Genomic DNA, 26,059 nt, shown 5'->3' with positions numbered 1-26,059 from the left:
AAAAATACACTGTGACACTCTACTTGTTCAACTGTCTCTATAGCACATTCTATGCAAGTTAATACATACCTTTCTCCAACCAGTTAAGCAAAGTCAAATTAAAACTTCCAAAAACAACCAACTTGCTAAAAATGGTACTGCCATCCAAGTAAGTCTCCGTTTTCTTTTTAATTAGCCAAGAAATCACAAGTTTTGCTCATTAGAATATTTGCATTTAAGATTAATTCTGTGATACATGTCAGGGAGGAAAAAAAATTAAAACAAATCACATTAAGTAAAACTAGACGAGGACAACAATCATGAATGACCTTTAATCACAGACAGCACTGAAGTTTCCAAAGTTGGTTACAAAGTCTAGGCTATAGATAAGTTTAAAGTTGTTTACTAAAAGTACTCCTGGAAAGCTAACTTCCATCCAATAACAGATACTGTTTTTTCAGATCACCTCATCTGCCACTCCACATGGTCAGCAGTTGACCTTAACAAATCAGTCCAGAAAATCTGAAAAGCCTGTGCTGATCTAACACCACCTGTCACAAATTCTGTGACTTGACTCCTTGCAGTGATGGTAATCCGCAAGCATCTTCTCTAGATTGTTTCTACCATCTTCCAAGCCTTCTTATAATCTCATGTATTTGAGTCTCCAGCTATTATCATGTTAAATCCCTTGATTTTAATGAAGTTTTGACTCAAGACGCTTCAGGCAGTAAGAAAGTACCCTGTTGAACTGCTCTCATATTAATAGCCTTATTTCCTACTGTCTAACTACAGAAAACAGCATGCAGTCAGATGTAAAAATTAGTAGAAATTATTCTCTTGGTCCTCAAAAAGTTAGATAATTAAGATAGTCTCTAGTAAGCAGGTCTGCCACAATTCACCTCATTTCCACCACACTTTCTCAAAAAGGAGAATTAAAGCACCATTGATTCCTTAAACAAAAAACTCAAACCTAACAACCACTGGAATGGAAACATAAAACACCCTGAAGTCAATCTTAACAAAATGTGCACTCACTTTCCCCAAGAACACGCCACCAGTTCAGAATCTAACTGAAATTCAGCTCCATGCAACAACAAAAAAATGCAGGGAAAAAAAAATATAGTCAGACGACCTGACACAGTTGAATCAATGCTGCTTTGAAAAGTGCTGAGAAGTTGAGCAATTTACATATGCTTAACCATATGCAAGTTTTGTTCAGTGATACTATATTACAAGAGGCAAAGAAGCTTCACTTATTACACAGCTGAAGTACATGTTTTCAAAAAGCAATTATGCTACTCCTCTTGTATTTGAACCAAGCTTTCTTCCACCAGTAAGCCAACTATTATGTTCCCCAATAGCATTCATTTATGGTTTTGGCATACACAGCTACTGTATTTGCTGTCTTCATTTAAAAACCATCAAGCAGTTTTAATGACTGATCATATGCCAGGATGGGCCTATCCTGAATATAACTGGAGGCTCTAAGCCCTTAGCATTCTCTCTTGTATGCAAGACATTAGACCGAATAATGGTTTCACTGGCTTGACGAAGGTGTAATAGCTCATGATTATTAAGTAATTGTGATCTTAAAATAATTCAAAATAGGGTCTCTGCTTCTTTAAGATAGATAGTGCTAAACTTAAGGGTGATAAATCCTATCATAGAATTAACATGCACAGCCAGGTCATTAAACTGGGAAGAGGGGAGAATAATTGATTTCTGGAATGAGAAATTGTTTCTCGTAAGATGTGAATATGGGATAGATGGCAACCTTTAAGTTAAAATTACAAGTTGATAAAAAGGCATGAAAATTAAAACTGCTTTCCCCAAACAGAAAATAGAACTCTTAAATAGCTTCTATGACAATGAAACACAATTGTTATGGTAAAATACAAATGCTTTCTCAAGAAGTCCTCCTAACAAAAGGACAAATAAAGGTCAAGGTAAAGCTGGGTATATAAACACATCCTCTCCTTTAAATCTAACTCTGGTTACCTTGTATTAGCCACAAGCTGAAAGCACCCACAGAGAGGAGGGCACACAACAACTTGTTACTCTCAGTAACTCATGTGCCCGAAAAATTAACCACCAGCAACACCGAAGAGACTCTATAGAAGGGAGACTACAGACATCTAAGACAGTCACAAAAAAAGATCAGAAAGGACAATCAGTATGATGCTGCTTTTTCCTGATACACAAACTTTTAAATACATTTTTCCCTAAACACAAGCATTTGTCCTTAAAGAAATACTATTTATTGAAGTATAAGAGTTCAATACAATTTTGGATCTTCACATGTAATTTTGAAGATGCAAAACGACCCCTCAAGTTGTGACAAGACAAACTTAAGTAACTGTTTCACATCTACCCTGCTAAGAATTAAAGTAAGAATAACCTAACCAGCTCTGCTTCCTGTTTTACACCCACCCACCCCCAACTGCTGTAGTACTCTGTACGTACATTACCAAGGGATAGACAGCTGAAAAGCAGGTGACACAGTTGTGTGCCACACAGACTCAGTAAAAACTTAAGCTTGATACCCATTACAGAGTACTGTATTAAAAACATTCTCTCTGCACAGGAACATAAACCACTTTGCTCGACCAGAAGACCAAAACAAACTGATATGCACTTTTTAAGCTTGAAAGGGTAGAAACTGTATTTACAACTTGAGTAAGTTCCCTTTTTATTAACTCAACTGCAAAACTCCTGTCTGACTGAAATTCTAGTATTTTATAATTAGTAAGTGTTGACAATGAAGTATGCTATAAGTGGATCTGGTGTGTGTGGGTTTTTTTAAGTCTATTAACTTCTATTCTTCCCCAATCAAATTTCACACTTTATCAAAGTATAAAATTAATTTTAAGTAAGTTGCTCCAGTTTAACATAACACTAGAAAACACAAGTCAACATTACAAATTGTTTGTTTGTATTTTCCCAGAAACTTTAGAAACACTGATTTAATTTTCACATAGCAAAATTAGTGCTGAGTGCAATATAAAAATACCTTTCATTTGAAACCCAGGGTAGCTGTTAGACATTACTTCATAGAAGTACAGAAACTCATTCTGCAGTTAATTTAACACTTGGCTATTTTAAATGCATAGAGGGGAGTAATTTAATAGGAAGTCTGTGCCAGAGGAAATGTGCAAATCTAGCTTTTCAAAACTCAAGGAAAAACCTCCTCTTCCCTGGAATCCCTGTGTAAGTCTGGGTGGAAGTTACAGGTATTGGATTAATTCCTCAGATAAATATATACTTTACCAATTGGCTAAACCAGTGTTTCTTAATTTTCAAGGTTTTCTCAGACAAATAAGATAATGAGATACTTTATAATGGTAAGTGTCACACCAGGAAGAACTAAGATTAAATTGGACTAAAACACGGGTGAAATCCTGCTTCTGCTGCATTCAGTGACTTAACTCCCACTGACTTAAATGGGAATAGATCACCCTGAGCAGATGAACATTCAAGCACTTGCAAGACCTCTTCACCCACTTCACTTAAATTAAGCATTTAGCCTCAAATAAAAGACTGAGCTACTTTTTTCACTAATTTTAACCATACTCTAACAGTTTTGTTCTTTCTATCAACAACTAAAAACATCAAGATTTTAGTAATGAGGGATCCTACACTTCATTCTGTTCCCATTTTGCAAAATCTCTTGGCTATTTTTACACTCAATTTACACCATTTTGATGTACTGAGTTTATTTTGCTCCTGCTTCTTACTCTTAAGGGAAAATACACAGAAATATAATTTACCAAACTTTGTCCTTCCTGACTGTACTGTGGGACCCAGCCTATGCCCCTCATGTGTGTTCTGACATTTGCATCTTGATTTTTCATCTCAAAATAACGACTGTTTTCCTACAGAATCAAAAAAATGCTGAAATGCACAAATTTCACATGTGTAATACAAACCCAAAGTTCAATTCTTATCATTTGTTGCTGTTACACACATGTGGAACCAAAATTTATGCTGCTTAACAAGACTACAGTCTTACACGTATGCCATATTTTAAGAAAGCACGAAATTTTAATGAAAAACATCATACACTTTTCAAAAGCTTTACTCAGTTACACTAAATTGGAACTTTTTTTTTAAACCCATTTTATTCCTCTATGCTTTCCCATAGAATTTTACTTGGGAAGAACTCAATAAAAATAAAAGCTGTGCTTTTATTTTGAAAAGGACCAACCATTTACAGAAACAAAGTAACCTATTAAATCACTTCTAAAAGTTCACTTGTTTATGCAGTGATGCACCCTGCTAATTCTCAAATACAGCAATAGCAGAAATTAAGCTGTTTCCCCCTTCATATTCAGACAAATTGCTGTGACTTCTTATTCCTGCTCTTCAGATCAGTCTTCCTGTCCCATGCTATACTGTTCTCTACACTTGCTCACCCCACCTTCTCTTTCAGTTCTGAGAAAATCTATGGTGCTGCTTTTACCTCTGTTATCCACAGCACGTCAACTCTCTTAAGTGTGTGATGGTCTCAGATACAAACTTTTAATCAGTATTTTGAAAAAGGAAACTTATATAACATATTGAAAGTTTTCCTGTTATGGTAGGGAGTAGCTTTAATGCCTTTAATAGTCAAAGGTTTAAAAATCACTTACTGGAACTAGAACCTCTTCCTTTTGTAGCACTATTTTTGCATATACACATACATAGTTGTTCTTGTTACTCATATCTTGACCTCCCAGCTCCACAGCAAAATTCATATTTCTCTTCTGAACCCTATCATATCAATGAGGCTCACAAAAACTACCAATTTCACTAAAGCTTCGTTTGGTAAGATAGTGAGAAACAATGGCAAAGACACTTGAGATGAGAACAAGATAGTAACCTTTTCCCAGTGGTAGCTGGGCAACACAGTAGCACAAATTTATTTTTTTTTTAACCTATAGCCTCTTCCCTTCCCCATATTCACAGCAGCAATACATGCCACTGCTTTAGCAGATTACAGGTCACCTAGAATTCTAATCAGACTGCTGCCTATTCCCATAGCCTCCATACCCTCAAAATACTAATGCCTAGCATCCTGCACCTACATTTCACCAGCCTCTCAGCTTCACTTCCCACCCCCCTCCCATGGCCCCCCAAACATACAGTAGCCAGAAGCAGTAGTACTAAATACAATGATTGAAAGTTAATTTCACACTCTAATCATAGTCCCTGCAGTTACGTTCTCCTCATTGTTAAATTCTGCAGTAGACCCACACCTGATGAGCCAACTCCTCTGCAATCGATTCCTGATGTACAGAACAAAAACCCTAAGCCCACGAAGTTTCAGGAAGATCATGGGAAGTTCAAAAACCATGATCACAATAAAAAACTATGAACTAACTAGAAGAGAGCGTGATAAATATTTCGAGAAAGCTTCACAGCCAACAGGAGTGTTGAGTCTCTGAATACTGAGCTTACTGCAGCTACTGAAGGGGAGCTAGCTTCTGCCCTCTATTCACACTTAAGCTTCTCTAAGCAGCCCACCATTTCCATACTATCCCCTCACTTGTTAATACAGTTCTGGGTTTTTGCTTCTAGAAAAATACACATTTTCCATACATAGCTGCCATGCTTAGCAGTACTACAGACAAGAAAACCAAAGAAAAGCCATGCATAGTAGCCTCACAGAGCATAATAGATCCAGAAGTATCTATAAAGAATAGCGTAGTAGATGCTGAACCATCAGTCTTGCTACTGAGCATGTCTTAGAATCTGGCCCAAATCAGATCCCTTTTCATTAAGAACTATGTGCTAAGTTCCAAAGTACAGCAAACATCAGACCTCAGGACAGCTTTTGGTGTTTTGTTTTGTTTTTTAATATTGCTACTATACAATTTAGTTTTCCTCTAGTCTTAGAAGCAGTTTGAACTGTTTTTGCTGAAACTAAGAAAATTAGCCTGAGGAACAGTTCCAAATAAAACTGCCCATACTTGGCATGGAAAACTTCAGTCCAAACAGTTTAGCAATGCTGTAAGCAGCCGAGAATAAGGTCTGGCGAAGGAAAATTGTAGGCAACCTTAACTACAACGAGCTCTGCCTTTAAGTCAAAAGTATATACTATGAAATAGGCATCTTGTAGACAAGATACTTCAATGGCCATGAACTCAGCAAAACTTAACAGAAACTAGTTAAGTGACTCTCCGATAAAAACCAATGATTCAGACATTAAAAAGAAGCTGTCACTGTCAGTCCAGTTTCTAGCAGAGCATTTTGCCAATGAAGTCTTATAAAACAGATGTTATTTACCACCTTCATCTAGTTTGTCTGTGGTTCCAACCTCCAAAATCCACATGCTGTTATAAATATAATTTTAGACTGCTAGATTAAAACAAAAGTCAGGACTACAATGGCATAGAATTTGAATTTTATACCTGTCCCAGTGGAATTGTCTTTTTTTCATAAGAACGCAACACCTATCCCTTCTATGCTTAAACAGAATATTAATCTGTCCAGAACTGTTAGTATGACACCTTCTCAAAAGCACTGGATGATTTTTAGATAGATAGATGTTAAAAAGAATAATCTGTAGATTGAAATAATCTTCTTTTGATCAGATAGCCTGGAGCAATAAGCAATCCCATTTATATTTCCTACAGTAACTAACATTAAATTCAGCACCTGCAAAACTAATATCTGACTAAACTAGAAAGCAACTAATATGGAAAAGAAATCTGATACTAAGCTGGCACACAGAAGATGTGAAAGATTTAAATAGAAAAGTTCATGTGAAGACTGTCAATAGGCTCTATATTTAGGAGTAGCTCTTGATGCAAGTATATTCCAAGACCAAAAATTCAAGTCTAAGGATAAAAAAAGGTCAATTTATTAAGAATTAAAGACTAAATATTCCACTCCATAAACTAGAAGCAGCTCCTTAATATAGAAAAAAAATAAAACAGCTCATTTTCAAGGAACTACATTAAAATATTTTTTAAATTCTTAAGAGCATTTTTTAGCTATTACAAGTTCGCTATTTCTCAAAATTTGTAACTTTACTAAACAAAAGTTTTGACTACTTTATAGTATGCCCTACTGAGATTATACATAAGAGTTAAATCTAGATAAACCTTAATTCCTCACAGAACATCTTCATTCTTAACTGAAATAAAGATTATCTCTCAAGGAAAAACTCACCCAAAAAGACTGCAATTGCAGGGGTGTTGAATACCAAAAGTACAGGATGGGGGACTACACAAGAAGAAACAATAATGAATCATGAGGGACTGAAAAAAAAGAAGTGCAGATCTGAGACAGAAAACTGTCATTTCACTTACAAATATTTATTAAGGCTGTAGTAAAAGTAAACCATTTTAAAATTTTGAAGGACACTTTCCTTTGGGGAGCAAACGGAACTTAATATAAGAAGATAATTCCTCTCAGCTTTTTTTAACTCCACTTATTTTTGTCACTCTGAAGCACATATTATATGACTCAAACCATTCAAAGTTTGAAGTTTGAACTGACCCTGACAGATTTAATAATGTTTAAAATTGTACCCATAAGCAAGCTTATTACGTCTTCCTGTAATATTTCCACAAAAGCTTAGCTTGAACACAGCACCTGGTTTTCAGTCAAACCCAAGCTCTCTCTCTCAAGGCTTTTAAGTAAAGAAAATACTATTGTTAACACCTGTATTAGACCCCATATTTGAATGTTGAAACTACACACTGGAAGGTCTTTTAAAAAATGTCTTACTCCAGTGTACTTCACCAGCCCTACAGAGATCATTATAACCCTGGCTAACCTATGGCTGAAAGATTTTTGGACCACTCTCCATTTGTTCTGCTGTAAGGGCCAAAGTTTTCTCTGTGGGGAGACAGTTTAATTTAGAAGCGAATACTAAAAAACTTATTTTCATATATTTGTTCTCTGAGCATGATAGAGAAAATAAGCCTGCAGTGACATACAGCTTCCCAAATGGATATTCACTATTGAGAAGATCACAGAAAAGCATCAGAAAACGTTTATTCATTCCCACTGCACTTGACGTATTTGGTATACAGAAAAAAAACCCTGTATTTGCTTTACAACCTGACAAATCATATTAACTGTACTAAATAAAAGCAACAAGTTGTGGTTTCTAATCACCATTTTCCACCTGCATTTTTACATGATTCTTCAATCAAAAATGACAGAAACAAGTATGCATACTTTTAGTGTAATGAGTCAGATCAGGTTCCAAAGTCAAGCTGTATCTCTCTTTTCAAAAATGAAGGTAACCGCATGTGCTATTGCGATCTGACTTGCTATTGAGACAAAATTACCACTTCTTAAGATGTTAAAAATAGCACTTCCTTTGCCAGATTTCTTTAAACTGACTCTCAGAATTGTTCATGAAGTGATAAAATCCTGCTGTTAACCAGCAAGTTATTTTGGCTGCAGAATTTTCAAAGGATTTGTATTATGTAAACTATAAAGTAACAAAATTAAAAGGAGATGGAGAAAAAAAGAAGTATCTTCAACTTCTAAGAGGTTTAAGAAGCTTTTTTTTTTTTTCTTCTTTTAAATACAGTCATTGGGTCTTCAGTATTTCTTATTCAGTTTTTAAATAATACAGTAAAATGGACACTCATCCTGAATAACAAACCCATAGGAAACCTCCTAACTTAACTGAAGAACATATTACTAATTTATGTATCCTGACATTAGTCAGGTGTTACTGAGCTTTTATCTAAAAATGATAAATAGCATCACACACAAAAATAAGCTGAATGTTAATGAAAACACAGAGTCTTGCTGCCCCTTCTCTTAGTCTCACTCCCCCAAGAAAACCTCTAAAAAGAAAACTACCTGCTATTTGAGGCTGTTACCTACTAGTAGTTACAGATATATTTCTCCTCCTAGCAGTGATACAATATACAGCCAAATTAAGGAAATCTGGTAATACACAGCAACAGTACAATTAACTGCAGAAATATGTACTTTTCGGATGATCTGTCTACAGCCTTTCAAACAACACAACTATGAAAGCATGTTACACAATCTGGTCTGGCCATTTCAGTGGCAAAACAACCAACAGTCCCCAGATAAAAGAAAAAAAACCCACAACACTATCTACCCAAGATGGTATGTTTTAAAGTGGGTGGGTAATTTTTATTTTTCTTCTGGAACATCACTCCTTCCAGTAAAATAGACGTAAGCATTTTAAGCCATCTGACAAACCTATTGGGGAAGTTTTAGAATACTGTTTATACTTATTTTAGAATATTTTTTCTTAGAAATAAAGAAACAAGACATTAACTATAAACAAGATGAAATATGATACAGCAGCGTAACATCAAATGGCATTTTCAGCTACAAAACACTACTTTTCTCCCAATACAGGCTTCAAACACCTCAGATTTATCTATTTATTTGAAGGTACTTGGAAAAGCAAAAAGTCTTAATCTGATTTTGTAAGTGTATGCTGAGCACCCTTAGGCATCAGTATAATGACTGTACTTTCCTTTTTAAGCCTCTCCCTGAGAATGCTGGCTACTACTCTGTAGGTGATGCTACACTGGCAGCATCACAACTATTACTGAATTCTACGTTAACTTCAAAGAATAAAGCAAAGCATTTTCGAAGATGCATGCAATTAGAACAAAAAGTTTTACAAAATGATACATTTACAGAGAGAGCAAATACTTTCTTTCTGGAAGCTTTTTTGGTTTAGGGGGCAGGGGAGGTTCTAGAGAGGAAGGGAGAGAGGGAGCCTCAAGCAGGCGGAGACAAATGAACCTATGTCCACAGCTACATTCAGGACAAACCTAACATCACAAATCCAACAGAGAAAACATGCAGAAAAGTACTGCGAAACTTTCTGCTAACTGCCTAGTTGAGGTTCTATAACTCAAAAGCAGATTTTGTCCATAATTATGTTTTGAAGCAGGTTCAGAGGGCAAGTCTTTTAAATTTAAACCACAAGCATATAGATAGATGTTATTTTCCTTTAAGAAATTAAGGCAATTCAAACTACTATAAAACCCTGCATAACTGAAGAAATTCCTCTGATAGTTTATGGCCTCAAATTTCCAAACATCTGAGCTGCTGATGCCACACAAAATTTCTCTGTGTTATAGTAAAAAGCTGTAAAACTGCACTCACAAAACTGTAAGACTTAATCATTCAGAGTTAAAAATTTAATATTAAAAGTCCCAGCTCAGCAAAGAATGTAAACTTGGACATTTTGCTGATTTAAGTTGGAATTACTCCCTGCATAAAGTATGTATGTTTAACCGTTTGCTGGATCAGAACTCAAACTTTCTGAAGTCTGCCACCTATGTGTGATATTTACCAAGTGCTTATACAAGGTCTCAAGTGTGGTTTTATAAAAATAACATCTGAAAAAATATACTGTCTAAACAGCATGTGAACAGCAGAAAACTAATCTTGGTTTCACACAAATTATTCCAGTTATGAATCCCTTAAATCAAACTAGCGTACCAAGACAGGACACAACATCACAGAGAAAAGAAAGTCCAGAACAAGCACGAAGAACACCCTTGCTGTTGTTAAAAGTAACACCCAAAGTCACCGCAACAAACACGCTAAAAAAATGACCCCCTTGTTACTCTCCTGCCTAAGCTTATTTGCCCTTTATAACATTTCTGCTAACTACCAGTTTTATGGTTCATGTACATCTGCCACTCAAGAGCAGAAAAAAAAAAAAGTATCTTGAAATACTACAGACATGACTTAATCCCCCCCCCCCAATTAACTATCTAGGAATACTTTTAAGTTCCCTGTATTTCGTTCAGATTTTGGGTATCTGCTGCACATCACCATAATTTTTTTTACACCATCATATGATGCCACCTTATAAACCTTAAGACTTTAACAGTAGTGGAAGTAAAACTGATGTGCTGGGTCATGTTAAGGTAATCTCTCCCCCTTATTTTTCAGGTCACTGTCAAATAAGTTAGTAACAACTTTATGTTCTCTACTTAAACTTTTTTTTTAGGTTTTAGAAGAAGAAATATAGAAAAAATTATTTTGACATTCAAAGGTATTAATTTTCGTTTCATTTTCGTAATCTAATGAAGTGAGTCTTTTCAGACTTCGGTTCCAGTACACAGGATAAAACCTTCACTATCCATTTTTATGTCAGCAATGCCAGCATCTACAATTTTCATTCAGTTGCGAGCATTCGCATACAGTGTTATGCAGGAGGTCTCTGGGGCAACTCCTGATCATTGAAATAAAATAGGCAAAACGTCATTCAAACACTGTCCAGAAGTGACGGGAAGGAGCCAAGAAGCCAAACGCCAACTCTCTCTGGTAACTCAGGATATTATGCCACAGGCACGGAGTTCCTCTTTGCAAAGTCCCCCCGTGGGAGGAGCCACCACTCGCTCCTCGGTTTTACTGCTCAATTCCCTGAACTTACCGCCTGCATTTTCCACAGTTAAGCCCTCAAAAAGCACACCTGCCCGCTCAACACCTACTCCTAAATTACCCAGAAAATGGGTGGCAAGTTAGCGGAATCAGTCTCCGGGACAGTAAGCGACAAGCGGCCCGTCCAACACTCGGTTATGTGCGCGGAGGCAGCGAACCCTCCGCACACAGAACTACTGCAGCGTCCCTACCTGGAAAGCACCGGCAGCTCAGGAGGAGGGCACGGCTAAAGGGCAGAGGGTGCGGGGGAAGGGGACAAGCCAGGCCAGGCGGCGACAGGGCAGCGCGGAGCAGGCAAGCGGTGTCAGAAGAGGCAGCCCCAGGCGGCCGAGGTCACCGGCACCTGTAGCCGGAGGGCTGAGGTGTGCGAGGGCAGGGAGGGGGGAAGGACGACAGACGGGTACCTTTGAGCTGGGGCAGCGGCGAGAGCTCCACCTGGCTGCTCTGACTGCGGAACTGCGAGGAGCCCTGGGAGCGCTTCTGCCTCTGAGCCTTGCGCACCGATTTCCGTGTGAAGCCATCCACTTTCTCCGCGGCAGAGATGGCCGCCGACATGGCTGGGCGGTGAGGCGGCGCGGGGGGACGTCGCTCTCCAGAAGCATATATTAAAGCGGAGGGAGAAGCGGGCGGGCAAAAAAAGGGCTTAAAAAAAAAAAAACAACCACTAACCCCCCCAAAAAAAAACAAACCCCAAACCAAGTCTTTCCTGCCGCCAGGCCCGCCCGCGTACACCACACGAACGGGGAGCGGGTAGGAGAGGGCTGGCGTCCTAGCGGCGTGCGGGGCGGCGGTGCCGGCGCGGGTGCCGGGGAGGCTCCTCGCTCCCGGCTGCGGCCGGGGTCCTCCGTTCCTGCTTCCCCCGGCGTTTCCTCTCCGCGCGGAGCCGGCGGCCGGCGAGGGAGAGGAAAAGGGGGAGGAGGGAAGGGGAAAACAAACAAACAAACCCAACCAACTTTGCCCGGCGGGGCGGGCGGGCGCCAAACTTTCCCGCGGCGCGGGGGAGACCGAGCTCCCGGTCACCTCAGAGCAGGCGCGACGCGAGCCGCCGCGGCCCGGGCTCGGCGGCGCCGCTGCCCCGCTCCCGCCTCGCTCGCTCCGCGCCCCCCTCAGCCGGGCTCGCCTGCGCCAGCCCGCGCCGAGCTCGCTGTCATCGGCCGGACTCGCCCCTGGGCCGAGCTCGCCGGGGAGGCGGCTTCCACTCCCCGCGCCCCAGCCGCTCGCTTCCACACGCCCCTTCTCCGCCTTCAACTGCCGCCGGGCGCTTCCCGCGCCTCCGCCGTCATCCTGCCCCCTCCCGCTCCCCGCCGGGGGCCGCTACGAGTGTCTCTGCCCGCCACAGCCCCGGAGCCGGCGGGCGACCGGCCGCGCAACTTGGCGAAGCGAGTAGAGTTGAGGGGAGGAAGAAGAGGAAAGGGGCGGGACAGGGGCGACCGCGAAAGGGGCAAAAAGGGGCGAGATGAGCGGCCGTTGCTGGCGGCTCTGGGTGATTGACGGCTCAGGGCAGCCAATGAAAAGAGAAGATCGTGGAACTTCACCACCACCCCCTTCCTCGCGCAGAGGCTTGGGGAGGACGCGGGAGCTGGGACGCGCACGGGGGACGGCGCGATTGACAGCTGGCTTCTCCAACTGAGAGGAGGGGAATGGAGGTGGGCGGGGTTTCCTGGCCGACGCGCAAGGCGAAGGAAGGGGAAGGGGTGGGGCGGGCGCCGGCCAATCCCTGCTGGGGGGCGGGCGCGGCGCCGCAGAGGGAAGCGGCCGGCGGCGGAGCGGGGCTGTTGGCGCGCGGCGTTGCCGTTACGGTGGCGCCCCGTTACCGAGTCGCTACCGGCCGCAGCGGTCCCCCCGGGCAGCGAAGGCCTTTTCTCCTCGTGCAGCCCGGGCCCGCTCGCTGTCGCTTCTGTGGGACACAGCGAGCCGTCATAGGGACCGGCGGGGGCAGGAGTGCAACGGGGACTCCGGGCCGGGGCCCTGGTCCCGCCGCGGGCGCCCTGCCCCACCCCACCTGAGTCGGGGTTGTGAGGGGGGGGGAACGCGAAAAGGTGGAGAAGGTGCGTGGAGAGAGGGCGGCTGGGGCCCCGTCCCGGCGCCCGGTGCACGCCTCTGCCCGTGGGGCCCCCCGTGGGCTGGGGTCCCGGCGCCGGTGTCCCCTGCGGGCTGCGAGGCAGGGCAGGGGCTGGCCTGGCCGTGCTGGAGCTGCTAGAGCAGCAGTCGTGCCCGGTGCTTCCAGCAGGAGCTGGGGGTGCTGCTCACAGGGGAAACTGCCGAGAGGGTGTTCAACCATGAGCGCAGCGTGCCAGCGGGCGCCGTGCCGTCTGCGAAGTGCTTGCGACTTGTTTTTCCCCATCCTGCCAGCACCTCCACGTTTTTGCTCTTCCTTACATCTCCGGATGAATTTGGCCCACGCGGGGCTGGGTTACCATGGTGTTTGGTTTCTCACACTGAGTCACTGTCTCGTTTTGCAGGCTGAAGGCACAAAACTGCCTGAAACAAGCACGTGCTTAACTTTCAAGGAGTGAATATTTACGGAGTAACTGATTCTTCTGTTTCATACAAGTTACACGGCTCAGGCTGAAGTTAGGCTATGAGAAATGAGAGCATATAAAAACCGTGACTGTGCATGCAGTACATGGCTGTGTTCAAGTCTGACTTTTGCTTGGTCCCATTTCCATGTTCAAGCAGCCTCCCCTTTTGAACTGCAAAAATACAGAATGCCTTAGCTTGTAGTCATCCACGTAGAGATAAGTTTTATGCACATCAGCACATTTCTTAGTACATAATTTTAGAACCAATTCAGCAGATTACTGTAGTATTTTAAATACACACTCAAGTTTCAGTAGCTATGGTAGGACATAAATACTGCAAGGTAACATGTTTGTTAAATGCCTTCATGAGTTAGTTTATATGTATAAACCATAAATCAAAAGTCAAGTGTACATTATAGTTTTATGCGGATGTTGAACTTTGGAAGCCTGTTCAATAGAAACTGTTGTCTGTATTTCCTTCTGTCATTCTTTTCCTTTGTTCTTTCCTCTGTTAACACAATCTCGACTAACTTTTTAATGTATCATTACTTGTGCACCTCCTGCCTTTTTTGGTTTTTGTGAAATAATCTTTGGTGTTTGGTAATACAGAGAGGGAAAGTACTCTTAAGAGCGTTCTTTTCCATAGACTTCTGATTCAATTCTGGACACAACATATCTAGAAATTGTAGGGGACAAGTGTTATCTTTCTTGTAGGTGTGTAGACTTTTTATTTCATTTTTTTTAATGTATTACAAAATTCATTTTACAGGCAAAATGACAGGTTTTAGGCACTCAGTCTTTAAACCACCAGCTCATGTATTTATTGCAGTAGAGGAAATCCTTGCATTCCTTCCCTGGTTGATTTGCATTTCACTTTGTGGCCCGCAGATGCTACTGGGAGAGTGCTAAGGCCCATACCCTGTATTGGTGTGTTCCTCAGTTCCTGCCTGCCCTCCAACAGCTGTCATTTTCTTCTGCACCCATTTTTAGAAACTGACACTGATGTGTCATTGTGTCCTGTATACTGTTTAATTGGCAACTCAAGCCTTGCTGCCCGTTCCCAGTGTAAAAGTCTACCTTAAAGTTTCATCAATTAAATATTTTGGAATTTGTTAATGAAAAGTCTTACGTAAGTTCTAAGTAATGTAAAGATATTTTTCTATCATTTAAAATATTTTCTTCGAGGTTACTAGGCTTTGGAATGGCTTCTGTGCTGTTTAAAAACTATGCTGTGAAAATCTGTTGGCAGTTGAAATTCATGTTGCAAAGCCCTTAGTAAATAGTAATTGTAGTCTCGCAATGATGGGATTTTTGTATCAATTGCATTGGAAAATATTTTCAGACCGTACCTTTGTGTATCACTCATAAAAGAAACATGGGTGAAATCTGAGTCAGGCAAACAAAAAGAAACTTTTATTCTCTCAAATAAATCAAAATTATTTTTAGCTGTTGAGTTTTCTTTTCACTTTCCGATATAACTCCTCTGTTTCAGAAAAGAATCATTATCAGCAATGTAGACCAGCTACAGTTTCCCAGGCTGGAATGGTAATGTTTGAATTAATGTACGCTTGAAGTCAGTGGAATTACATGGGTGTATGAAACCGTTGGAACATACAGGCCTGTGGGACTGGGGTATTTGGAGAAAAAAAATGAAAGTGAGAGCTCTGACTGGCAGTCTGAAATAGCTGCGTTTGAGAAGGCTGAAGATTGCCCTTCCCCACTTTCTGCACATACTGCTTCCTACACAGCTGTCGGAGCTGCTCTGAGTCAGCTTCCGAACCCCCTGGTTTTTAGAGTGTGTGTATATTTAAAGGCACACAGCAATGGTGCCAAGTTTTAAGCTGATGGCTCCACATCCAATTCATAAAAGTCTGAGGTGTCCACAGAGAATGTTGTGAATAGTAATTTTATGCCAAGCTATTCCCACTCCTAAATCAGAGCCCTCAATATGCACTGAAGCATTGATTCTGCAAAACCGCACGCGTGCCTCTAACTTGACTTGGAAGAAAGCTCATTATCATTCATGTTCATTATTCAAAATGGAGAAGCAACATTCTGGAACAGATTTAACTAAAAGTCACATTTGCAGTTCTTTTCATTCAATCATAGAGATCTATTTCCTGCACCTTCTTAGCATCTTTTTACCCAGGAGCGAGACCTTTGGTAAAGTGAATGAGAACATGATATATCATTAACTTGCAGAATCCTGACCAACTTGGCTTGGAAGCGTGGCGCTTCAAGGACAAGGTTGCTGCCAGGTTTTGGCTGCAGGGAGTTGCCTGGTTGCCGGCAGGCACAGAGTTAACTATAGCTCTGCTTTCCCATTCTTCTGTACAGATGCTTAGAGGCCAACCTACAAGAAATCTAGCTCTTCTCAGAGACAGTGGGAGGAATATTTTAGTAAAGAGGATGATGCCCTAAGTGGGTGAACCCTCAGCCAGGAAGGTTTGTGGAGAAAGGTTATGAAAACTTGCGTCTATTTCCTTCTAAACATGAAAATATTTAAGGAAAAGCCTGTTGGCTGCAGCCATGCTTGTGTTTACTACTGCATCACCCCATTAGTTTGTCAGGGTATTTCAACTAACTTAAAATACTTTCTGGGCTAAGGCTGTGCTCTTTCAAGTATGCATGGAATTACATTTAAGCATGTGGGTTGTCCCAGTAAAACCAAGTGAGCTATTCACATACTTCAGGTTAAACTGTGTGCTTACATGTTCTGTGGCCTTCAGTGGCTAGTTGCTCTCTAGCAGAAGTGTCCCTGAGTCTTCTGCTTGATAAATCTTTAAATAATACAGCATTGGCTATCTCAGGAACCATCTGTTGCCTTCCTCCCAGAGCAGGATTTGAAATTCTGGGATTGGAACTCAGAGGTTAGTTGGCAAGACCTGCTTTGTAAGGGCCCCGAGTTCAGTTTCCTTCAGCATACCTATGAATACGTCATTGCAGTCTTTCCAGGCAAAACTATGCGTGTGGGTATGTGCAAGCAATGGATTGTTAAAACTAGCTCTGATTCATGTTGTTATTTTAAAAACCTTTTAATTAAATCCTCTGTCAGACAATCCAGCCTGATTGTATTGCAAATAAAATTGTATTTTAAGAAGTTTGTACACACAGACGCGCACATGTACATGTATACTGATTATTGTAAGTGACAGTCCAATGAAAATGTATCCCAATTTAACTCCTTAATTCTGCCTATGTCTTGAACTGTCATTTTGGGTGGAAACAGTGCTGCCTGAGAACTCAACAGCGGTCTTTCTGGCTCAGTAAGATGCAAAGCATCCCTTAGGGATATCAGTTTACAAGTAAGCTTTCAAAGTCAGTTAGCATATTTGCCATAATGACATTTCCTTAGCAAAAAGCCATGGATTATGAGAATATATGTATTTATTAATCTGTTGTCTATGCTGAAGATTTGTTTGCATTTCATATATAAGATGGGGAAATAGCTTCAGCAAGAGAGGCGAATTCACAGTATTTTTTAATATGACAAATGGCACCTGTATTCACCGAAATGCAAAAAAACCCCACCAACCCCGACAACCACCCACCACTGCCAACAACAAAAAGCACGGTAGCCTTTCCACTGTCACTTTCTAAATGCTTTTGTCTGTGGCGAACCAGACCTTTGCAAATGCCAACAAGCCCTAACCTCAGCTTTTACAGTTTTCTGTAAAGATTGTTCAACATGGCATTTAGAAAAGAAAAGGGAACCACTTCTGTTACGAAATGTTTGCATGTAGAAGTGAACACCTGGAAGCTTGAGTTCTTTCAGACATAATTCCTAATGCTCAGTGAAGGGAATTAAACAAACAAACAGCAAGGTTTATTCTGTCAGCTTCTCAGCAGGCTAACAAGAATTACTGCATGTTAAGAATCAGCTGCTCTTGGAAACTTAATGAATGTAGCAGCCAAAAAAGTACAAAACATGGCCAAGACATGTAAACCAAATAAATAGGCTGTAGCGAAAAGAAATGAAGGGCATTGGGAAATCTCTCTGTAAATCCAAGGTGGGAAGGGTTCGCTGTAGCAGGGTTTCTGAGCACTTTGATGGTATAGAATGTTTCATGTAAGGAATTGGGTTTGCATCTTGAACTGTAATTCTATTCCCTTGTAATTCTGTTCTCCTTGGAGAATAATAGCAGAAAAGTATTTTTATATTTTCATCTGTCTCTGCTGTGATTTAGCAACTGGAACTAAGGAGCCAAGCCAGCCGCACAGCCAGTTCTCTGCAGCACGCTAGCAAGTGGGTTGGCACCGGTCGCCTGCAGATCTGCCCTCTCTAACCACGCTCGGTTTCTAACCATGCCTTTTCAGGGGCATTGTTTAAACCTTTTTTGTAAAACCAGAATGACTGCTACTAGTAAAGAAGAGTCCAAAATATTGATTAATTATAATCAATCCTTCTACTCCCTGGTTTATGAATGAAAGAAAGTTACACACGCTTGTAAATACTACTCATTTGTCGTATAGGTTACAAAGCTTTTGTGTGCAGTTGTTTCACATTTTCCATTTTTTCTCAACTATTTTCATAGCTGCAAGAGACTTAAAAGAGACATCTGTGGTTCTTATGTAATAACATGGCTCCCAGAGCTCGATCTTTGGGAAAAAAATTTAAAAGCAAGACTCGAGATAAAGTCATAAGTGTGGTTAAGCACACAGAAGAGATTGACGCGAGCTTTAGAGAGATGTAAATAAAGTTTATAGTAATTTAGTTATTTGTCTTTTTGTCTGTAACATCCAGAAAGATTTTTTTTTGCCAGCAGATGAAATAAATGGTCTTACTGAGATTTCAGAAGTATGTACCTCCCTGTTAGGGCTTGTCTACCTCAGAGAAATGTACTGCCTTTCCTATAGCGACAGGGCCATAGTGGTCAAATCAAAGCAGCACCGTAGTGCCTGTGATTTTTCCTTATGCAGATGTGCTCTTAGTCATGATGGGGAAAGCAGCGGTGCTTGTTTCTGCCACAGTGAAATGTGACATTATAGCAAAAGCTGTTTCTCACAGGTCACCATCTAGAGCAGGATCCCAGTGTTTCCCAGCTTTTGCTGAGGGATGGAGCACCTTCCGTGACCTGACTTGCTCTCCTTCCAGCAGATCTGACACCACAGTTACTAAGCACAGACCGTGCAGCAAGCTCACTTAATCCTACCCAGCAAACACATGAGCCACAGTTTGCGTTTCAGTCTGTAAATTGTTCTTTTGTTTTGCAGGCTTTACTGAACACAGTTTTATTTCATGTGACTGTGCTATTTATGGAGGAGTAAATATTGCCGGGGGTCTATTTAAAAAGGCCAATGACCTGAATTTTTTTCCATTTGAATTATCTCCAAGAGTCAGACATGTTTAACAACTGAGGTTTTTCCCCTTGTTGCTGTAGACTGCAATCATTTCTAACATCTTAGATCAACACCAACTAAAAAGACATGGATTTTGAGAGAAATAAAACTCATGTAGTATGAATGTGATTAGACAGTCTGTGACCTTGCCATTTTTGGGAGAATGAATTCCATCCTCAATTACCAGTTATCAATGTAGCATGTTTTTGACTTCTGAATATTAGCTTTTTCACACTATTGTGGTAATTTGATTTTGTAACTCTGGTTTGTTCCTTTTATTATTATTTTTTTTTTTACAAAACCAATTATCAAGTGTGTTTCCACATATTATAAATAAATGAATAAACCATGTTTTCATAAAGGGAAGATTTAAACAGAGCAAATGTTCTTGCTGTTCTTGCAATCTGAATAGCAGTATTGCTTTACTATTTAAGAAGCAGAAAGTTAAACATCACTGGGAAAACAGTGCTACATTTTCACTTTCAATAAAGAGCTTTGTGAATGCAAACAGGTAGCCAAATGTCAGGAATATTAAATACATTTGAGTGTTCTTAAAAGATGAGCCAACTGTATTTTTTTTAATGTATAACATATTTTAACAGTGTAAAATGAGTTGATCACAGTAATTACAATGGGCTCCAACCTGAAATTTTGCTGTAGACATCTTTACCCAGTCCTATAAAAGCATAAAAAGATATAATTTTTGTGCTGAATGCCATTCAATTAATATTCTAATGTTTGTGGGATTTACCATGTTGTTACAAGGTGCCATGGCTTTGGTGCAATTCAGAAGTCACAACTCTCTTCTCCCCTGGAGAGATGGAGCAGGTGGATGGGATGGAATTCTCTCAGGCTGGTCTTACTACCAAAGCCATCTTCTCACCTGATTGCATTTCTTCAAAATTTCATCTCTACTGGGGAAGGGGCGTACTGGGCAACACTTAGATAATTCAATACTCTGATAATATATGTGATGAACACATCTTCAGGGTTATTCTGGCTTGAACCACACTACAACATGCAGTAGCCACGCTATAGAAGCCATCCATGCACAAGTCTTACCAGTCCTGTTTAGCTTTCAGGAAATCACTGAGAAGCAGAACTTCAAGTCCTGTTGATGTCTTAGGAGAGAAAGTTATTTCAAGGTGTTGAGAAAAATATTCCACATAGCTAGTCAAACTAATATACGTTTGCATTGACATTTCTTCAAATGAAACAAAACTGAATCCTTGGAAAAGATGTTTTACAGAGAATAAAGCCTTTTTTGAAAGTTTTCTGCCCAAGCCCATCACTTATTACTTCATCCTTCTCATTTTTAGTGTCCCTTTTCAAACATCAGAGTTTACCAGCAGGTTATTTCACACTTTAAGATATAATCATCTTCCTTTAGTAAAAATTGTGAAATGAACTGCTGTCAGTGACTCCTACAGCCTCCATTAAGATGAGCCATACAAGTGTTGTTTCGTTCTCAGTTGTAACATATGTTTTCAGTTCTTGTTTGTATTACTGAACAAGAGCTTTCAGATTCTAACTCAAACCATCTTTCCAGATTAAATTAGCTGAAGCCTTAATTAGACAGCACTGATCAGAACGGATTGCAATGACTACATATGCTACTCTGGTCTCTCCATTAAAAAACTGCCAGCTTTTAAAGAAAGAAAATATTCAGATTATTTTCTGTCTTAATAGACCTCAGAACTGTCTGAGGTGAAGCAGAACAATTATAGTATAACCAAGCACCTGCTGTAATTAATTTCTAGATTGTTTCTTACTAATGAGTTAAAACATAAGGCAGACCTTAAAGGAAAAATAGGCTAAACTATTTGGTGATGTATGTCCTCATACAGGGGTGTATCTCAGGTTCCTCTTCCATTTTTCTCCTTCTGTAAAAACTGGTGGCCTGATTCTTCTCTACTGTAGTTTTTGGAGACCATTGAACCACTAAAGTCATCAAAGTTCAGTGACAGAAAATGTACTACCTTATGTCATTAAGAATGAACTCCTCAAATAAGCCTGAAGGCCAGATTTTCTAATTAAAAATGTAAATATCAGTTTTCTGAAATTAAAATTTATTTTTAAATATTAAAATTTCCTTAAAACATAACATTGAAGTGGGTATCTGGGAAGTAAGGCTGCCCATTTTACAGAACAGGCAGGCAGCAGAAATACAAGGTGATCTGCGGGTAAAGCTCAATACTGTTCTAAGAGGACTGGTTCTAAAGGCAACTTAGATCCTGATCTCCCTGCCGCAGCTGAGAACATTGAATATATACTGGGATAGGACTGGACTAAGGCTACATATATACCAACTTAAGTATATATATTGTGCATATATATCTATATATTCTGGAATACGTGTTCTTTGTATCAGGACACCTCTGTCTCTTTGAGTACTCTTGACCTGGGTTAGACATCTTGCTGACCAGCATCCAGCTCCATTGCTATTGCCTGTCTGACTGCTTCTAGTGTCCTACTGCTGTATTATGTTAAATGACAAATTTTTATTCAATGTTATACGATGTGTTATATTCTAGTTATTCTGTTAAGGTTAAAGTGAGTTCAAGACAGTCCCTTGACTTGACAGATTAAAAGGGCCTGCAATGTTCCTTTGCACTGTGCCACTCCAGCAGCTCTTTGCTGAGTTATCTGCCTAATAATTGGAGAGTCTGGCGTCAAGTGTCCCAGATCCACAAAATCCTTAACCTCAAAAATATCTGACAGAGGCATTTGCTGCATCCTTCTGCAACTTAATGAAATTATCCATAAGGATTCCATCCCACCATGGATGGGGTATCACATTCCCAGCCTTTCTGTAGCTGTTGCCTGTTGATGCTCACTCCTTACATTGTGCCCAGCTGAACCACACAGTGCATCCTTGGTCCCCCAGTTGCCTTCAGCATCTTGTGTTATTTCTTGTCTGGGAAGCTGCTGCCGCCATCTCCCCTCCCTTTTCACCTGGGTGGTGTTGTGCTCTCCCATCACTGCCACTGGCTGCAGCTAGGATGGTTTCTGGCCCCAGATGGAAAATGAATCTGTCCTGAACTCTCTCTGCCCAGAACTGGCACAAGGCCATGCAGAATTTATCAGCCTGCTCCACGCCTCTCCTGTGTTACAGGCATTCGTCAGTTGGGAACCAGTGCAACCAAATGTAGCATTGTGTCTGGATCTACTCTGCTTGTCTTAAGATAATGATTTACAGGGTTTTCTTAAGAAAAATAAATGCAATTTCCTTTTCCATAGGATGCATGATGCTGTCACTACATGCACTGCCCACTCCCTACCCCACTGCTTGTGGAAGCTTCCTTCTTCTGGGGAGCCACCACTGGGGGCTTTGAAGTAGCTTAGAAACATGAAATAGGAGAGAATTTCATGGCTGATAAACTAATGCAGTCAAGGAAAACCATAACTGGATTTGGAGATGGATTGCTTTGTAGGTTGAAGTTATTTCCCATGCATTTGTCACAAATAGTTTCAATACACCTAAGGTGATACCTAATAAACAGTGTATGAAATATAAGGCAGAAAAATATTAGGTGTTCTTTCAACATAAGCCTTGGTAAAACAGGATCTTCACTGAGCACAAAATTCTCAGTCCTGTTATGACTTCAGCAGTATGATTTCAAAAAATAGACATTGTTGAACAGACCTTTTTACTCGTCTTTAGCCTAAGAATAATTGATCTAACTTGGATTTCTTGGCTTTTGCTGAGCATCACATAGTAAGTTTGCTAAGTGAGAGGATCATTTCTGTAAGTGCTGTTGCCATTCCCTGAATTTCTTGTGTAGTGTGTTTTTATTCTATCCATGTCAACATCCATACTGGGCCATGTGTCAGGTGCTGTGCTGTGAAACCTACACCTGCTTTTCCACTGTGCAAATTGAAGGGCTCAGAAAAAGAGGAGGGTATAGTTAAAAGATGCCTTCCAGTTTTGTTCCATACAGGCATAGTCAACTATTTTTCTAAATCACTCTAATAGAAGATATAGATAGAAGATGGGTTCTTTTCTTATGACAACTTGTGCTAATACTGCATTTCCAAAATAATGTAGACAAATTGAAATAATAACCGTATATTTTGATATCTGTGGTTGGAAATGATCCATTCATCCCTCCATATATATATATATTCTACAACAAAAAATGTTTTCTGTCTTCAGCAGTTTTTACCACAGAGGTTTCAGAGGATGTATAAGTTCAGGGCTTTTTATTTTAAAAGTGTCTTCACTGTAGTCCAGTGTTGAATGTACAGTTGTCTATATTATAATTACTTAAAACTACAAAACTGTTGTCACTTATAAGTCCTTAGTATGTGTTTGCCCTGTTCAACAGAGCAGTGGGGATTTCAAGCACATTTCTTTCTGCAATTTTAATATTACCATTGACTACCTTTTTTGTAGGAAAAAAAAGGGTGAAATTTCAAAATCATTGTTACCTAAATCATACTTAAATATCTGTGTTAATTGACTTAGCTGGTCAGCTGCTGTTTATGAGATTAAAGTAAGCTCAGTCCTGCACTGTCTTAGAAAAAAACTGGAAGTATCCCTTTTAAACAACATTTAAACTCTATTTGATCAGAGGCATATGGGGTGGCCAGCATGTTCTACACATCTTATGAATTTTAGACAATGTTATTATGAACGTCGTATTTTTAATGTGGAACAGGCCGTTTGCTGACTGGGTCTCTACGACATACTTGTCAAAGTGATGAAGAGCCATTAACTTCAATGGCTGTACCAGATAAAGAGGAAAGTTCTCAAACAGGAAGAAGGAACAGGAATTAAAAGAATGGCAGTTCCAGAGGGACTCACAGGGGGAACAAAGGGGAAGATTTATGAAGTCCTTCAAAGGTTTTGAATGGGAAGGAAAAGCAATTTTTTGAAGCAGGAGAAAAGAGGATTTAGCTATAAGAACCTACAAAGTCAAAGAAAGGCACCTCAGTTTTGAGGAGATGCAGTGAGATGCAAGAAGCTTTTAGACAGGCTAGAGGATGCCTGACCTATTGCTGAACAACACTGTGGAAACTGAGGCTTGGGAAGTTCATTATTTTGTACATAATTGTATGCTTATTTTGTGAGATAAGTGCAGAGACACTTGGTTTAGAGTTCAGTACAAAGTCTGCAGGGCCATGGACCCTGCTTTGCACAAACACCCAGAGACTTACACACAGCCTGATCCCACCCAGCTGTAGGCACCTACCTGAAGCACCTAAATGTTAAGCCTGATAACCACGCTCTCTTTAGTCAGTGGAACGAGATAGGCACTCTGTAGTGGAAAGTCACATCTGAGGTGGGCTGACTTGCTCTCTGGAGGCTGCCTGTCTCTCTGCACTGACTACACAACTAGCTTGCCCTGACCATCAGCCTGTGTAGGTGCTGGATATGATTTACCGAGGCCTTTGGCGTCTAAAGCCAAAAACATCAAAGCTGGAGCTATAGCAAAGATTAACGAAGATCACGAGGAACCTGAGACTATAACTATATGAGTAAATTAAACAGCATAGTGGCTGTCCCTACATACTGAGATTCTCCCATCTCTCTTGCAATGTTATTGGAACAGCTCCTGCCCCAGGCTGACCTTCCCCAGCCCCCAGTATGCAATGCACACGTGGTGCCCTGGTTTTGAGTGTAAAAGCATTTTGTTAGTGACAAAAACTGGTTTCCAAAAACTTTAATTTATCAGAATGGAAGTATACATAACCTATGAAACACTTCAAAATCAGCTCACATTCATTTGCCTGATACGTTTGCACAGCCTACAATTGCTCCTTGGCCAAGTCACTGTGTTACCGCAACCTGCAAAACCCGCATGTGCTTTCCTTCTCTTTGTCCAGCTGTTCTCCATTTAGGAAGGGATGCTTCCCAGGCATGGGCTCTTTGCTTCTCATGCCTTAGCAAGTGGGTGCCACAAGCCAGCCACTTCATGGTTTCCAGGAGTAGTACTGTGGATCTGAAGAAACTTGGAAGCCTGGGCAGATGACGAGGAGAGACTGTCAGCAGCACTTGGAGGAGTGGGGTTATTTAATTTATAACTAGATTATTAGAATGTTCTGTTCATCTGTGTAATAGTAAGTATGTTATTTAAAGTATTTTTCTTTTGCTAGGTAATGCAAAGCAAAACTAGTTTTCCTTCATTTATTTATTTTCTCCCATTGTTCTTTTACGACCAACGTAATTACTAATAATTGTTTTGGGCCATTTTCTTAGTTCCATTAAGTTAAATAAGTTCATCACCTTCATTGAAGATATACTGATTGACATTAGTTGAAGATCTGGCAATTTCTTCAGTCTTTTCTTAATAGGTTTCTTTTTTTTTCTTCCCCCAACCTATTTTTTTTTTGTATTACATTCACTGTTTTCATTGACCACTGATCTCTTTTAACTGCAAACAATCTGTCACTGTAGGAATTGTAGCACTATGTGATTTAGTGTTGCTTTTAGCTCTGCAGACCAGAGTTGAAATTCTTTGTATTACTTTCATAGGCTGTGTCGTGCTGGGTGTCTTTAATCAGATTGCATGCTGCTATCATTTTGCTGTGTCTGAACATCAATTAGGCCTTTAGAGGAGTAAATAGTTTTAATAAATTTAAGTAAATTTTAGTAACCTGGTAAGAAAAGGGATCTTTTATGGATCAGATAACTGAAACAGTAGGAGCTAGTTTCCAATGCACAAGCATATGCTGGTTTTCTTGAATGCTGTTTGGTGAAGGTTTGTGGTTCTGTGAGAAAGGGCAGAAAAAACCAGAGAAACTGAGATAGGGCAGTAAGAAAGTGATCACTGCAGCCACAGAAGTACTAATAGCCTGTGCACTGTTAGGAATAATTAAAA

General features: G+C 40.4%; 1 protein-coding gene across 1 annotated transcript in view; it reads right to left on the bottom strand.

Moving 5' to 3' along the window:
• PPP2R5A (protein phosphatase 2 regulatory subunit B'alpha) overlaps positions 1 to 12,133 on the bottom strand; it is a 44,546-nt gene extending 32,413 nt beyond the window's left edge. Inside the window, exon 1 of the mRNA XM_040612271.1 lies at positions 11,778 to 12,133. Coding sequence (XP_040468205.1) covers positions 11,778 to 11,928 — 151 coding nt within the window. The 5' untranslated portion in view covers positions 11,929 to 12,133. The remainder of the gene's footprint in view (positions 1 to 11,777) is intronic.
• Positions 12,134 to 26,059: the final 13,926 nt, after the last annotated feature.

This window comes from Falco naumanni, chromosome 12 (genome assembly GCF_017639655.2).
Source record: "Falco naumanni isolate bFalNau1 chromosome 12, bFalNau1.pat, whole genome shotgun sequence".
NCBI lineage: Eukaryota > Metazoa > Chordata > Aves > Falconiformes > Falconidae > Falco > Falco naumanni.
This window is presented reverse-complemented; position numbering and strand designations above follow the sequence as displayed.